We start from the raw sequence: 15,196 nt of genomic DNA on the forward strand, positions 1-15,196 counted from the left end.
TTGTTTGTAAAAAATAAACCCATAGAATGCAGCAGTAAATGCAGAGTGATAAAACAGCACAGAATGCGGTAAGATCACAAATCTGAAGCGGCACACGTTTAGAGTCCAATCCCTTTCAGCTGATGGCAATTTTCTCAACTTCCTTTAAAACAGCTTCCTATTTTATAAAGAAGCACTTCTCATTTCCCTTTAAATACTTCTGAGGAACCTCTAAAGGCTCCCTCTTTACAGTTTTTAAAATAAATAGAAAAAGAGCCACAGAGGAGAGATTTAGATATGGAAATGGTGCTAGGGACCAGGCTGAGTTTCCTCCTAAGGCACTCTCTCCCTCCACTCTTCTCAGCAGCTTTTAACAACTTTTTTCAATACTACATAAAGATCTGATCACAGCTGCCTCCCGAGTATTGATTAGCTCAATGGTTAAATACTAGGCTGAAATGCTAAATTTTGGCTTACATATTACATAAGAAGTAAAGAAAATGACATTGCATCAGACAGATCCTAGACTGTCCCCTTTTACCTGTTCTGTCAGTCTCCTTTTTGTCCTATTGGTATGGAAGAAAGGGACAGGTACGGCCAATCAGGATCCTCAGAACCTTTGGAGGAGAGAGGAGGAGGAGTGCACAGAAAGAAAAAGAGGAGTTTAACTGCCACTTGGGCAGATAGAGCCAGGAAGTCCTTCAGGCGTGTTAGCTCTATCTCACAGTCCCTTCAGATGGAGATGGACTGGGTTAGTGTTGTGACCTGTAGAGTTGCACGCTGGTTTAAAGCTCACAGACGTAGTCTTTCTGATATAGAGGGAAGCTATGGGGCAGGCTGAGATTTGTGGATTTAAAGTAATAGTAATAGTAATAGTAATAACTGCAGTTACATACTGCTTGCTCTTCTAGACAGATTAGTGCCTCACCCAGAGTGGTGAACAAGTTATGTTATTATTATCCCCACAATACAGCTGGGGAACTGGGGCTGAGAGGAGTGGCTTATCCAAGGTACTATAGTTTTAAATAAATTAGCAAACACGGGGGAAACTGGCAGATTTGTCATTCAGAAAGAATTCTGGCAGTTCATGACTGATGGTCCACATTGAAACATCATATTTAGTAAGGAAACACTATCTCCATTTATCCATCTCTCAATAAGTTATGTGTATAGTTGATTATAAAAACCCACAACTTCTCTTTTCAGAAAAATAAAACCTACTTCTCGTTGTGTAAAATCTCTGTTGTCCTTCTTGCAATTTTTGGTGGACAAGGTTATCTCTGGATTTTACCAAGGCAAGGGAGAAAGTGTATCAGGAACACCATCATCATTTTACCTTACGGGTGGCAAATTTTGAAGAGTGCCAAGCACTTGAAGGCCAAGACACAAATTGATCTCTGGCCTCTCTGTACACAGTGCTTTGTGTATGTCTCAGGGTAGTGTGGTGCAAGCAGTACTCCTTAAGTATTCCTAAAATTTTATATGTTGACTTCAAGAAAAGAGTGGCACTGTACTGCGTGGAGCTTTTCCTACCAAAAATATATTACTGCCTGCTTTTGCCCCCCAACCCACCACAGATGTGATATTTCAGCCAAACTTGCATAAATCCAAATATGAAGTTTCAATATAAGAGAGTTGAAACCTTTCTAGTATTTCTAACAGCAGATGACTAGGCATCTGGGGCTCCTCCTAATTTGACCAAAATGCTACACATCACAGCTATTTGTAACATAGCAAGTAACCCACAAAGTATGCAATATGCTATATCTGGGAATAAACAGCTTACTTTATCTGCTCCATGTATAGTCTATATTTTCATTTTCTTTTCATTTTATTTTTTCTCTCAGATATGAAATGGCTAGTGCAAGCCTGTGGTTTTTGATGCTGCAGCCATTTACTTTCTCAGTGTTTACTTTATGTTGTATTTTCCACGTACCCTTGTGACCTCAAAGTCATTTCAGCTGGACTTAACTTGTTACTTCTGGAAACTTTTATGCCTTCCCACAAATTCACTCAGACCCTTTGAGTTGGGCAAGCATGTTCTTTAGTGGGTTATTATGGCTCTATTTCAGATAGTAAAAACAGACTTCTTGTGCTTAATAACCTGTTTCTCCAAGAAAGATGAGCTTTGAAAGTTTTGAAGGAAATGTGTTTGATTTATTAAATGAAAACAATCAAGGAATGAGTCTATCAAGCAAGGTCTTTTAAGTTCATCTCTAAATAGCTCTATAAAAACTTAAAATTTTCAAAGATAGTTTCAGATGGGTAGCTGTGTTGGTCTGCAGTAGGGTTGCCAGCCTCCAGGTGGTAGCTGGAGATCTCCCAGGATTACAACTGATCTCCAGGCAACAGAGACCAGTTCCCCTGGAAAAAATGGCTGCTTTGAAGGGTGATCCCTATGGTATTATACCCCACTGAGGCCCCTCCCCTCCCCAAACCCCATCTTCTCCAGGCTCCACTCCCAAAATCTCCAGGGATTTCCCAACCTGGACCTGGTAATCCTCTGCAGTCGAGCAAGAGCTGGGTCCAATAGCACTTAAAGACCAGCTAGAACAATCTAGTAAGGCTTTAAGGTGCTATTGGACCCTGATCTTGCTTTTTAAAATCTTTATGACTATTTATTCACTATCAAAAGTATAATGTATAATGAGAGACAATACATCTTTTCTTCTAAATATATAACAATGGCTGAAAAAAAACATATAAATAAATATAGTACCCAACTAAACTACTGCCCCAGGTTGGTTCTTGTTGGTTGATATGTGAATTCAGTTTGCCATCTTTTAGTACTCCCTGTTCTGTTTCTTTCTTTGTACTTGATAGCAAGAAACTGATAGGTTAGTTTTGATTTGGGGATGGGAATGTAAATCCAATAGGAGGGCATTTTTATATCTCAGTAGCTAATCTGCAGCTGTAAAGCAGGCAAATGAAACCCCGTGGATCATACATCCCTCCTTCAAATCCATGTGCATCCCCAAACAAAAACAAAGCACATATTTGTAATTTTAGCTATCAAGCCTTGGCAGCTTGTTGAATTGATTCCCTTCTCTGCAGCCCAGATGGTTTCCATTTCCAAGAAGCGTCATGTATTGTGTGTATTTTATATTCAGAAGAGAGCTGGGGGGGGGCAGGTTGTTGTTTTGCTTTTGCTTTACTGTTAAACATTTCTGTTGCAACATCACATGTGGCTTGCTATTTGTTATGCGGATTAATCCATTATTTCTTTGCTGAAAGAAACTGGAAGGCTGGGCAGCCTGACAACTGGAACCATGGGCATGGACCAGGCGAAGATTGTGCTGGGTTAATCCATGCTGCACTGTGGAATGACTTTCACTGTGAAGACGTTAACAGTTTTATTTGTGAAAAAGAGGTGGACAAAGGTAAGCTAGGTCAGTAAGGTAAGATAGGTAATAGCCAACCTAGTGCCTTTAGCAAATCAAGGCTGTCTCATCAAATGCCAAGATATTTTTGCTTTCATAGAAGTAGTTCTAGGATTAGTAGCCAGATGCACTCATGCGACAACGCTGTATTACTTGAGTATCTTCCCCACTTTTAATTGTTGCAGCTAAAGACAAAAAAAAATGACAGTATTGCTTCCCCACCATTTAAGTAACTATCTTAGGGAGCAATCCTAAGTAGGTGTACTCATAAGTAAGTCCCATTTTACTCTGTGGGTTTAACTGGCAAGAAAGTGTTTTTAGGGTTGCAGCTTTAGAGCAGAATAGCAAGGCAAAAAGTTTCCAGCATTCTCTATCCACAGCCTGCCTCAGTGATCCCAATTGTGGTGGCTATAGATACCACAGCACTCCCTTGTTTCTTGGGTATTGGGAATAAAATCCAGAAAATCTTGAACGGGGGAAAAACAAATCTTCAAGTCAAGTCTTTACCTGCTGATTGCCTTGCCAAGCTCTGGCCTCATCCTGAACAGGCATGTCACCAGCTGTACTTTCAGTCTGATCGTAGGCTACCTTTGATCTAGGCTTAGTAAGATCACCATAGGGTTACCATTCCCCTGGTGGGAGTGGGGGATCCCCCACTTCCAGCCTCCACCCCAGAGACCACTCAGCTGGTTGGCAGAGGGGAAGTGCAGGGGATAGGCCGAGGAGCTCCAGAGTATGCAGGACTGTACTCCAGAGCTCTTCCTTGTCATTCCCGGCGTGACAAGGAAGGGAAGGCCCCCACATGGGGCTAATTTGATGTCTGCAGTGCAACAAGAAAGACTTCCAAGGTAAGTTCCCCTCACCATGCACCTCCCACCCACCCACCCACCCACTGGTGACTTGGCTCCAGGGGACCTGGCAACCCTAGCTCACACTCAGGAATCAACCCCTCCTTTTTCTTTGGAAAATGAAACAAAACCGGATCTCTTCCTCAAACTGATCACATTTTCCCCACCTCGTTGAAGCAGAAGGGGCTTCAGAAAAACCCAAGAGGCATCACCCTTTGCATCTGCAAAGAAGCAGCTGCCTCTGTTACAAGAGGACTCTTGGATTAGAGCCTCCCAACATTTTGTGATGGGCCCCAGGCCTATGGCAGTCATTTTCCAGTGGCACTCACCACTATATATCAAATTGTAGAATTGCCACAAGCTTAACAAGGCTGGGAACCCCAATCTATCATAGTTTTATTGTGTCCTTCATCTAAGGAGCTGACAGTCTTGTAGATGGTTTTTCCCTCCACCATTTTATCTTCATCACAACAGTGTGAAGCTTTAGACTGTAAGACTGTGGCCGTTTCCACACGGCTTACCTGAAGCTGGGCCATGGCGCAACGTTGCAGATCATGCCAAGGAAAACACGAAATATCGCGTTTTCTCGTGCAAGTTTTGTGCGACGTCGCGCAAAACTCACATGAGAAAACGCAATATTTCGCGTTTTCCCTGGCATGATCTGCAACGTTGCGCCATGGCCCAGCTTCAGGTAAGCCGTGTGGAAACGGCCTGTGACCACCCCGTCACACAGCAAACTTCATGACTGAGTCAGGCTTTGAACTTGAATCTCCTCAGTTTTAGTCTACATTACACTGGCTCACAACACCCTGCAATTGTCTTGTGCTGTTAATCTGGATGGGAGGGATATTAACACAAAACAATTAGTAGGTGGATAGGGAATGCTTAATCCATCCCCCTTCCATGATTTCTCTCTCATATTTTGCTAACTTATTTTCCTCCTAGTCATGAAACTAAACGTGATACAGGGAAAATGGCATGGGGGAAGTCTTTGCAGAGGATAATTTATTGACATGGTGATAAACTTTCCCTGCCAGTTAATTTTTGTGGGCACATGCCCACCTCCCACATTTTCATAATTTCAGCAAATGTGCAGGATAAGGAAGCAGTGTTTGGCAAAATGCCACGTGGTTCTGCCTGTCTCTGAGTTAACTTTTCTAGATGTTTAATTTGTTATTTTCCTTTTCCACTTTAGCTCAGGCTTCAAGATTGTAACAGGCTGTGAACTACAACATGAAAATGACTGAGATTTCTTTAAAGACAAAAAAAGAAAATCCTCTGGGAGTGAATCATCACCTGACCAAAAGAGGGAGCACTGAGAACTGGTTTTGACGAGCAAAGAGTCATCAGCACAATTTTTCCTCTTCATCTTCTAATTTTTCAGGGGCTTTAGAACCTGTTGCACAAAAGCATTTATTGGAAATGCAATTGAACTGAACCAGGTATTGATCCTTCTCCAATCATAAATAGTACAGATAACACAAAATTTGTTCTGGCCAGAAATGGACCATGTCAAGCTGACTACAGATCATGACTTTTCCACTGTAGGAAAACAATATGAAGCTACTGCATACACACAACATCCACGTCATAAAATCCCAATATAGGCAAATTATATAAATATACATTTATAAATATATATAAATTTTATATATAAATATATATAGTCAAGATCTGATCAGTAATATAGAATATACTTTTAAAAGCTTTTAAATTTTTGTATTTTTGTACAAAATGTTTGCATATTACATTGGTCTTTTTAACTGCCTTAAAATTTTTAATTTAGTGCAAAGAGGCCAAAGAAAATAGCAATGATGCTAGTTCTCCCTCACTAGAAATTATTGTCAGGTAGAAAGATATTTTTGGTTTTATTCACTCTAGTTTAAACAACTTTGAAGATGGTTTGGGGTAACATTTGTAGAATTTTATGTAAGTGGAATTGTAGGGCGGGGGGCATGATTCCAAGGATGGTTAAGATGCAAGCCGAAACCCCTTTCTTCTTGGTTGGTCTCATCTATGTGATGACTGCCACATAAGCCATGGGGTGATGGAACATGTCTGCAAGAATAGCTGGTGCTACTCTGCCTGCAAGAATGAAGGACTGCTTTTGATATATGCTTCTCCTCTACTAGAGAAGCAGGCTGCTGACGACTGGATTGTAGTGCCAACGAGGGATCTCAGGGGATCCCCAGGGGATCCCCTGCTTCCCCAACCTCTGCCTCCACCACCACTCACCTGGCTGGAGTGGGGAAAGACATGGGAATGGGCCTCCTGGGGGTGCTCCCAGGGAGGCATGACAACATCACTTCTTGGAAGTGACATCATCATGTTGCCCCAATGGTGCTCACATGCTTCTCAGTGGGCTGATTTGGGCCCCAAAATGTGCAAGCGCAGGAGTGAAGACAACGTGAGTGCTGCCTCCCACCCTGCCCCTCCCCCAACCTGGAGGATAAGGGGACCTGACAATCCTAGTGCCAACAAATGGGAGCTGAGGTCCAAACAAGGCATTTCCTGCAGTTGCATGTAACGTTCCTCATATCTTTGTTTTAACCCAAAGGCAGCTTCCAAAGGGGAGCAGAACAGCTGGGTTAATGCATATGCTTTCTTTACCAGCCATTTTTCTGTTACGTGTTTCCCCCCTCCCTCTTCTTTCCCCTACCTGTGGGGAAAATGGACGCTGGGGGAAGCGTTAACCACCACCACTAAGCTCAGTGTCACTGTTCTGCTCTTGATCCTCATTCTAAGAAGTGTTTTTGAGCTTAAGGGAATGTTGTACCCTTCTGCATACAACTGACACAAATTAAGGTTTTTTTACAATAGCATAATGTTTTGCATTGAAGCAGGTTTAAATCAAATTAAAAGACAGATCATGGATTTTGACATACAGTGTTGTGAAATGGAGAATATACCATACAAATGTCTGTATATAAAGATTTAGCAGAAATCTCTATGATCAGTTTTGTTGCAGATTCTGGGTACAAGCTAGATACAGGAAAAACATTAGTTTATAAAATGAACACAAACTTAAAGTCAGAAATATCAGTTTATCCTGAAAATGTTTGTCACTAGTTTTTCTCATGTTCCCTATTCTGATAACTTGCTAAAACCTCCTTTTTCTTTCCATCTAGAAAGAGCTATTGCCCAGGCATCATGTTGCACATAATGTATGCAAATAACTAATGTTATTATTAGGAACCATCAAATATGAGCCTCTCAGAGGTATCTAGCTGGTCATTGCTGGAAATAAAATATTTGATCTTTGGTATGTTCTTATAGGGCTCTTCTGATGTTCCTGCGAATTCAGCTTTATGCATTATGCAGGTCCAGAGAATAGATCAGAAGTCCCCAACATGTTGCCTAGCACTATTGTGCATAGGGATTTGTTTCATAGTGCCTGCTTCTTTCTTGAGTCTTGGGATAAAATTCAAAAAATTGTGATTGGAATAGGAAAAACAAGAAGCTTTAGGTTGACACCAGCTAACTGGCTAGCAAAGGACAAAGTTTGATGTGAGCCATCTTGAGTGTCCCCAACCCATCTCACAGTCACATATACTCACCTTAAAAGAACCTCTTAGTTGCTCAGTATGGCCAACCATGAGCAGTACAGAGGGGAAGGTCTTCTGCTTTCCCTTCCCCACCATTTCCCTACTTAGCTCCATTACAGGATACTTGGCTTGGAATCTTCCAGTATTTTGTGGTACAGTCTCCATTGTGATTGGCTCAGTCCATGAGGCAGTCATTTTGTGATTGGCCCCATCCCCATGGCAGCTATTTTATGATAGCACCCACTAATAGAGATGGGCACGAATCCAATTATGACCCCCCAAAAATGCACAAACCAGGACAGTTCGTGGTTTGCGAACCACGGTTTGTGGAAGCTCCTTCCATGAAGTGGTTACTGGTTCAGGTTCTTTTGGGTTGTATTGGGAAAGGGACAGTTTAAATGGCCATTTCCCCAAGGAAACGGCCATTTAAACTTTTCCTGCAGCTTGCAAGCAGCAGGTCCCTTTAAACTATCAGCTGGCAGGTGGCAAGGGGGATCCCCCCTTGCCACCTGCCAGCTGATAGTTTAAAGGGACCTGCCACTTGCAAGTGGCAGGGCCCTTTAAATGGCCCACAAACCCCAGCCCCAGCCCCCCGGTGGCCATTTGAGGGGTGAGAAGGACATTTTCGGCGTCCTCCACCACCCTGCGAGCCCGCAGAGGCACAGAGGAGGCCAAAAATGGCCTTCCTGCCCCTCGCAGGAGGAGAGGGAGGATGCCACGTGCCGCAGGGGAAGGTAAGTGTGGGGCTGGGGCTGGGGGGCTCAGGCTGGAGGTTGTAGGGGATGGGGTTTGGGCAGTTTAAAGGGCCCTGCCATGAGCAGGTCCCTTTAAACTATCAGCTGGCAGGTGGCGAGGGGGGGATCCCCCGCCACCTGATAGTTTAAAGGGACCTGCCACTTGCAAGGCAGGAAAGGGCCCTTTAAACTGTTAAATGCCCCTTTCCCTGCTGCTGCTAAGCGGCCAGAAAGGGGTATTTAAACCCCACGAACCACGAACTGGTTCATAACTGGCCCCACTTCCTTGCCAGTTTGTGGTTCCTGGTTCATGAAAATCCACGAACCACGAACCTCATGGTTGGTTTTTTTGGGGTTCGTGCCCATGTCTACCCACTAACCTATCACAAAATTCCAACAGTCCTCCTAGGCCTAACAAAGTTGGAGAATCCAAACCTAGACAGGTGTGACTTGGGGGATGTCAAATATTCTACCTCTGTTCATGCTTCATATTTAGATAGGCATTTACTTTCTTTGCTAGCCTAAACGTCTGTAAATTCCATATTTTTCCAAATATTTGCCCTGGCTTATATTAAAGGATATAATTAATTAACTGCAAGAGGAAAATATTCACTGACTTATGCAGCCATAGCTTCAGATAATGTTTTCTCCCCAAGAATGAAAATGAACTCAGAAAAGTCTATCAAACCCCTAAGACATTGGGATTTGTTTACACCTATTTGAATTTGTTTACATCTTAAACCTAGACCAGCTCCAGTCCAGGCTTCTAAAACATACTAATGCATACACTGCTTTCATAATGCACCAACTTCCCTTATTCATACAAGGGTGGCGACAGCTCTGGAAATGCAAAGATGTACCCATAGAATTTCCATGGCATTGGAGCATGTGGGGAAATCTTTGCGTACACAGAGATTTCATTTGAGAACTGGAGCACCTGTGTGCATGAAGAGGCCTGGACTAGTGTATTGATCTGGATGAAATGTCCTTTAAAGTAGGTTTGCTTAGGCTATTTTCCTTTTTTTTTCTTCTTTTGCTTTCTTCTTCAGAAGCAACAACAGTAAGAATAAAAAATAAGGTCTAGACAGACACTTTCAAGTGCATCCCCTTACTACTGAACAAAATACCCTGAAAAATCTTAACACTCAGCTACTATTTCCACATCACAAAATAGAGAATTGTAGCTAATAACTCTATTATCACTGATTGAGAGGCCTTCCTCCAGCAGAAGAAGCTTGGAACAAGCTGCTCACACCTGCAGAAACTCATTCGTTGAGAGGAAAGCGCCATCAGCAAAATGTCATCATTAGAGAAAATCAAGATTTTTTTAAATGAATGTTTTATATTGCAATTTGAGAAATTTTGAGTTGTGATGCCATTGGTAGCTTTTCCTTTTCTAAAACAACTGCTATCAGTGAGAACTTATGTACACAAGACTCTGAATATTCATCAAGATACTATGGAAGCAATCCCTAGCAGGTCTTCTCAGAAGTAAGTGCAATGTTATTCAGTGGGGCTTACTCCCAGGAAAGTAGAAAATAGAATTGCAGCTAATGATGCTGCAGTAAATAAATCTTCCTGTCCTTCTGATACAAGAAAGCTGAAGTAGCCTTTAAAATATTTGAATCTAAATTTCCCAGTTTTTGCAAATAACTTTAATTCCATGCTCTTTATTTCTGAATCTGGTTTTGATTTAGGAGTTGGTTAATTCTGCCATTTCATATTTTGAGTAATGAAGCCATTCTTAATTTTCTTCCTGTTTTTACATATTTATTTTAAAAATATGGAATCCAAGATGGAGGTGTTTTGAGACAGAGGTTGTATACGAGTAACAAAATGTGTTTTTAAATATCCTCCAGTGGAAGTCAGCAATATAATATGAAGGATATGGGATTTCTGCAGCCATAATGCGTAACGTCTGTGTCTTCTCTGTATTTCCTTATGTTTCTTGCAAGAGAGATTGCAAAAGGAAGAATTCCTTGCAAAGGGAAGAAGCCTGATCACTCTAATAATAGTACAATCCTACGTAGACTTATTCCAGTTGAAGCTGATTGGTTTCAGTGGAGTTACCTTCTATAGGATTGTAGTGTAAGGGTGTGGTTGGAAAGCAAATGAAGCTCAACATCTGTTCCCAGTCACTGCCTTCAATGGGAGTATGTTGGGTTCCAAGACAGAGTAGTGGTAGAGTAGACATGTAACATACAAATAAAGAGCCTGCTGCCTGGAACAGAAAGGAATACTGTACTGTATATTATTTGAATGCTGGAAGTAGAAAGTAGATGGAGATGATTTCAATGTTCATTCTGCCAGCATGTTATATCTTCATGAACAATGCCTATATATGCTAACAGAAACTGATATGTGACTGTCTCTAGAGCCTAGACATACCTAAGACAAAAATAAAGTTAGGGGCACTTTGATGCTCTGGTCCAACAAAATCCACCATTTGGGATGCAAGACTCATGTGGCATCATGTAAAGCAGCTTGCCAATTTCCTCATGCTGCTACAAACTACCAAAAAGGATTTCTGGTTAAAACAGCAGACCTAGATAATGACAGGATGTACATGAAGAGCTTGCTTGGTGGGCAGCCACCATGTCAGTTGCTTTTTGTGAGTCAATTTGAGCTATTTGGTGGACACACATGCACACACCAATGCTAAATAGAGTAGTTGTCCATGAAAGAAAACCTGTTGTAAAATAATTCTAATTTCTCTTCCTTCTGATTCCTTCTGGCACAGTAGAACAGACATTTCTATGTGTTTTCATAATAAAGTATGGTTAATGTTCCAGAATTTCTGAATATCTTCATTCTAGAATAACCATGTACCACAATAATCTGAAAGTGTGTAAATATTTACTTGATTTTTTTTCCAAAGTGGAGATAAGTGTGGACACTCTTTTCATTTCCTAAATCCAAAGGAAGAAGAGAAGAACTACAGGTAGGACTTAGAATCAGAAACTATGGTTGAAATAAAGGCAGATCTGAAGGTGTGATGTTTTCAAAAAAAGGAGTTCAAGATTAATTAAGGACAAATAGATAGAAGATTGGACTTAATAACTGTCTGATTCTACCCAGCTCTAATATTCTGATAAGAAAATCTGAATCTAAGCAGCACTGGATCCTAGAAGGGAAAGTGCAGAGAATCGTAGCAACAATCATTGAAGGAATATCATGCAAACGGTCCAGATGGATAATACAGATAGAGTGATTGCTGAGAGAGGGGGAACCAAGAATAAAGGTACAAAGAATATTCCCTCTTTTGCAATGGTACTAAGGAAGGTACTTGCCCCTAAAAATTTTTATTAGTTTTGTTAGTTTAGAATAGTTTAAGCCATTTGTCAAGCAACTGGTAAAAGATCAAGAGTAAATAAAACACTAAAAAGCTAAAAGAATTCCTTTCATTTACACTTGTGCCTGTAATTTGAAAGAATGCTGGTGAAAAGAAGAAAGGTATGGGGAGAATGAGAGAAGGGATGTGAAATAGAAAAAGAAGAAATAAGGAAGAGAAGGGAAAGGACATGTTGCAGGACACATGGAGGAAAGGCCCAGACTGTGTTTGCTCTGATACTATCTGTGATGATTTTAAGTTTGTGTGTCTTTAAATGCTTGGTGCAGCACAGATGAAGAGTGGGAGTGAAAGAGAGGGATGAATGAGTGAGATGATTGGTTGATGACTGAAAGCCAAACTAGACAAGACAAATTTCATGAGGTCATGTGAGTGTCTAGAATCATGTCTGTTCCCACCTGCCCATGTCCATTTTATCCCTGATGAACATATGTCCTGTAGCCCTAGTCCGTGCACATGTTGGGTAACTGGTGTAGTCCCGGTTGTGAGTGTCCATAGTCATAATCAGTGAGTCACCATTGTGTTACCGGAAGTGGTCTCCTTGCAATAAATAATTTGTGGGGAGCAAGGAGGATGGCTATGCAAGAGGCCGGTAACTGCGTGGATCAATCACCAACTTTAACTGGGTCCCTTCCAATAATATGAACAAGGCTGGTGCTTAACATCAAACAATAACTTTTATTTTTATTTTTTTTAATTACTAACAATACAAAGGAAAGAAGGGGGCAGAGGGAAGGAAAGAAAAAAAAACACATAACAGCACAAACACTACATCTACAAATAATGCTTTCCCTTCATACTGCCAATAACTTTTATTAAGAACAAGGCTTCATTCACATATGCACAAAAGTGCTGGGGAAAATGATCACACACACACACAGAGAGAGAGAGAGAGAGAGAGAGAGAGAGAGAGAGAGAGAGAGAGAGTCCTAGGAAACTTAGGCAGAGATTGGGAATAGAGAGAGGAAGTAAGTATATCTACCTATCCTGAAGCGTAGTCCAGTCCGCAATGAAGAGAGAGAGAGAGAGTAGCTTCAAACATCCAGCGTCCTCGGCCAAGAGAACAAGAGGCTTAGAGCAAGCCTCAAGGGAACAGCGCTTGTGGATGCAGTAAGCGTGTACAAATTGAATGGGGCCAGTTAGAGGAAGTGTTACTACAGGAAGGCAAGAAAGAAATATCCAAGATTTACAAATTACTTTTAAAATGGTTTACGGTGGATGAAACAGTAAAAGTTCAGGTGGTGAAATGGGCAATAAATTTTCATAAAGAAATAACAATGGAAGCATGGAAATACCTATGGAAATATACAGTGAAGATCTCAACCTGTACGAACATTAAAGAGAATGTGTACAAAATGATATACAGATGGTATTTAACGCCAAAGAAAATTGCGCTAGGAAATACCAATATGTCAGACAAGTGCTGGAAATGTAAAAAACATGAAGGATCATTACATCACATGTGGTGGACATGTGAAGTTGCTAAACAGTACTGGGGAGAAATAATTGAAGTAATAAATGAGATTTTACAAATACAAATAAATAAGAACCCAGAACTGTTGCTACTGAACTTGGGAATGGAGACAGTTCCAGTGCAGCACAGCACATTGTTATTTTACATGACAGCAGCGGCAAGACTTTTATATGCGCAGAAATGGAAGACACAAGAAATACCAACTGTAGAAGACTGGATTTACAAATTTCTGTACATGGCAGAAATGGACAAAATGACAAGGAAACTTAAAGATCTTGACCTAGGGCACAATATTGTTGATTGGGGGAAACTGAAACAATTTCTGGAAAAAAAATGGGATGTAAAAGGAGAACTGTGGCAGTTTGAAATTTTTTAAAGAATAGTGTTGTAATGACAAGAGAGAAGGGATCTTACCATTTAGGGGGAATGTAATTATAATCTAAGCTTATATAATGTTTAAGGGGATTTTACATTGAATATATGGGATAATGAGAAGGGGTAAACAGATATCTCGATGAGGTATGCTATACATGATATATGACATAAAACAACGGGTTAGTAGATCAGACTCTATATATAATATGATATGTGGCTGTGTTGTGTGGTGATGTGTGCTGTGCTACATTGGTGGCATAGCATACAACATATATATAATATATTACTGTGATATATACTATATTGATAGTGTATTTGATGGAGTATATGTTGAAAAGAAAAGAAATAGAATAAGTTTAAAGTAAGAGATAGGGTGATCTTTGTTATATATTATATCATATTAGTATGTTATATTGAGTTGAGATATACTATATTGATAGTAGGTTTGATAGAGGTTATGTATAAATAAGAATGTGCTTAGAATAAGAGATATTGAATTAGTGTTGGTAGGGAAATATAAATGAAATAGATTTAAGTAATAAGAAGGGTTAGGGGTTGGAAAGCTGTTGGAAGTCAATAGGGAGGGGGGAGGAAAAGGGTGGGGTTAGAGCAGGGGGCAAAATGGGATTATTTGTGTCAAATTTGCGAAATTTTCTTTGTTTTACCACTCACTAATAAAAAATTTTATTAATAAAAAAAAATTGAATGGGGCCAGGACCTTACCTTTATAGGTAAAATGTGCCCTGAGGTGGAACAGCCCACCTAGCTGTTAGAACAAAGGCTCCAGCGGTCAGTTCCTGGGTTTGACAAAAGGTTGGAGTACCTTGATTGGTAGCTGCTGGGGTGTGTGAAAGCAAATGCAAAACATGTTCTAGTGCTGTACAAAAGGGATAGTTTGTTAGTGAATTCCACCGGAGCTGAATTGATGGTTTTTAAGTGGAGACTGTACTTTCCCAGGAACAACTCTGTATACTTATGAATGTCATTTAATTAGCTCCTCAATCAAGGACAGGAGATCTTATCACGGGAGGAGGAAAAGGAATGTGCTAAGTGGGGATGACTCTGTGAGACCTTTGTTGCACTGGATCACTTCGAGGCCGGAGGGATAGTAAATCCAATCGCTTCTCAATCACTTTGCATTCCTATGCAGCATTCCATGCATGCCATGTTCTCCCAGGCAGGAATTAGCAACTGTTGGAGGCTCTCTAGTGGCAATACAGCAGCCATTTTAACTCCAGAGGCCTGAACATCTTTAATATTACAAGCAGCCATATATAAAACTGCTATTAAAATGGCGGATGCCGGGCTGACTGCTTACAATTGCAGAGCGTCCATTTTGAGTGGCTTCTACTTCCCTATCCCCTCTTTTTGCCCTTAGATCCAATTTACACCCAAGCTCTTTTGCTTTTAATCTGGCAAGTTTTAAATTCTCCCATTTTCTAGTTGATGCCACTGCCTCCCTACTCCTCCTTCCTGAACCCTCCTTCCCTCTTAACTTCCTCCTCCTCCTCT

At 40.9% G+C, this 15,196-nt stretch overlaps 1 protein-coding gene across 1 annotated transcript in view; it reads left to right on the forward strand.

Moving 5' to 3' along the window:
• Positions 1-8,146, forward strand: part of COLEC12 (collectin subfamily member 12) — a 162,153-nt gene extending 154,007 nt beyond the window's left edge. Inside the window, exons 9-10 of the mRNA XM_054985963.1 lie at positions 3,214-3,359; positions 5,403-8,146. Of these exons, the coding sequence (XP_054841938.1) occupies positions 3,214-3,359; positions 5,403-5,422 (166 nt within the window). The 3' untranslated portion in view covers positions 5,423-8,146. The remainder of the gene's footprint in view (positions 1-3,213; positions 3,360-5,402) is intronic.
• Positions 8,147-15,196: the final 7,050 nt, after the last annotated feature.

Source organism: Eublepharis macularius, chromosome 7 (genome assembly GCF_028583425.1).
Source record: "Eublepharis macularius isolate TG4126 chromosome 7, MPM_Emac_v1.0, whole genome shotgun sequence".
Classification (NCBI taxonomy): domain Eukaryota; kingdom Metazoa; phylum Chordata; class Lepidosauria; order Squamata; family Eublepharidae; genus Eublepharis; species Eublepharis macularius.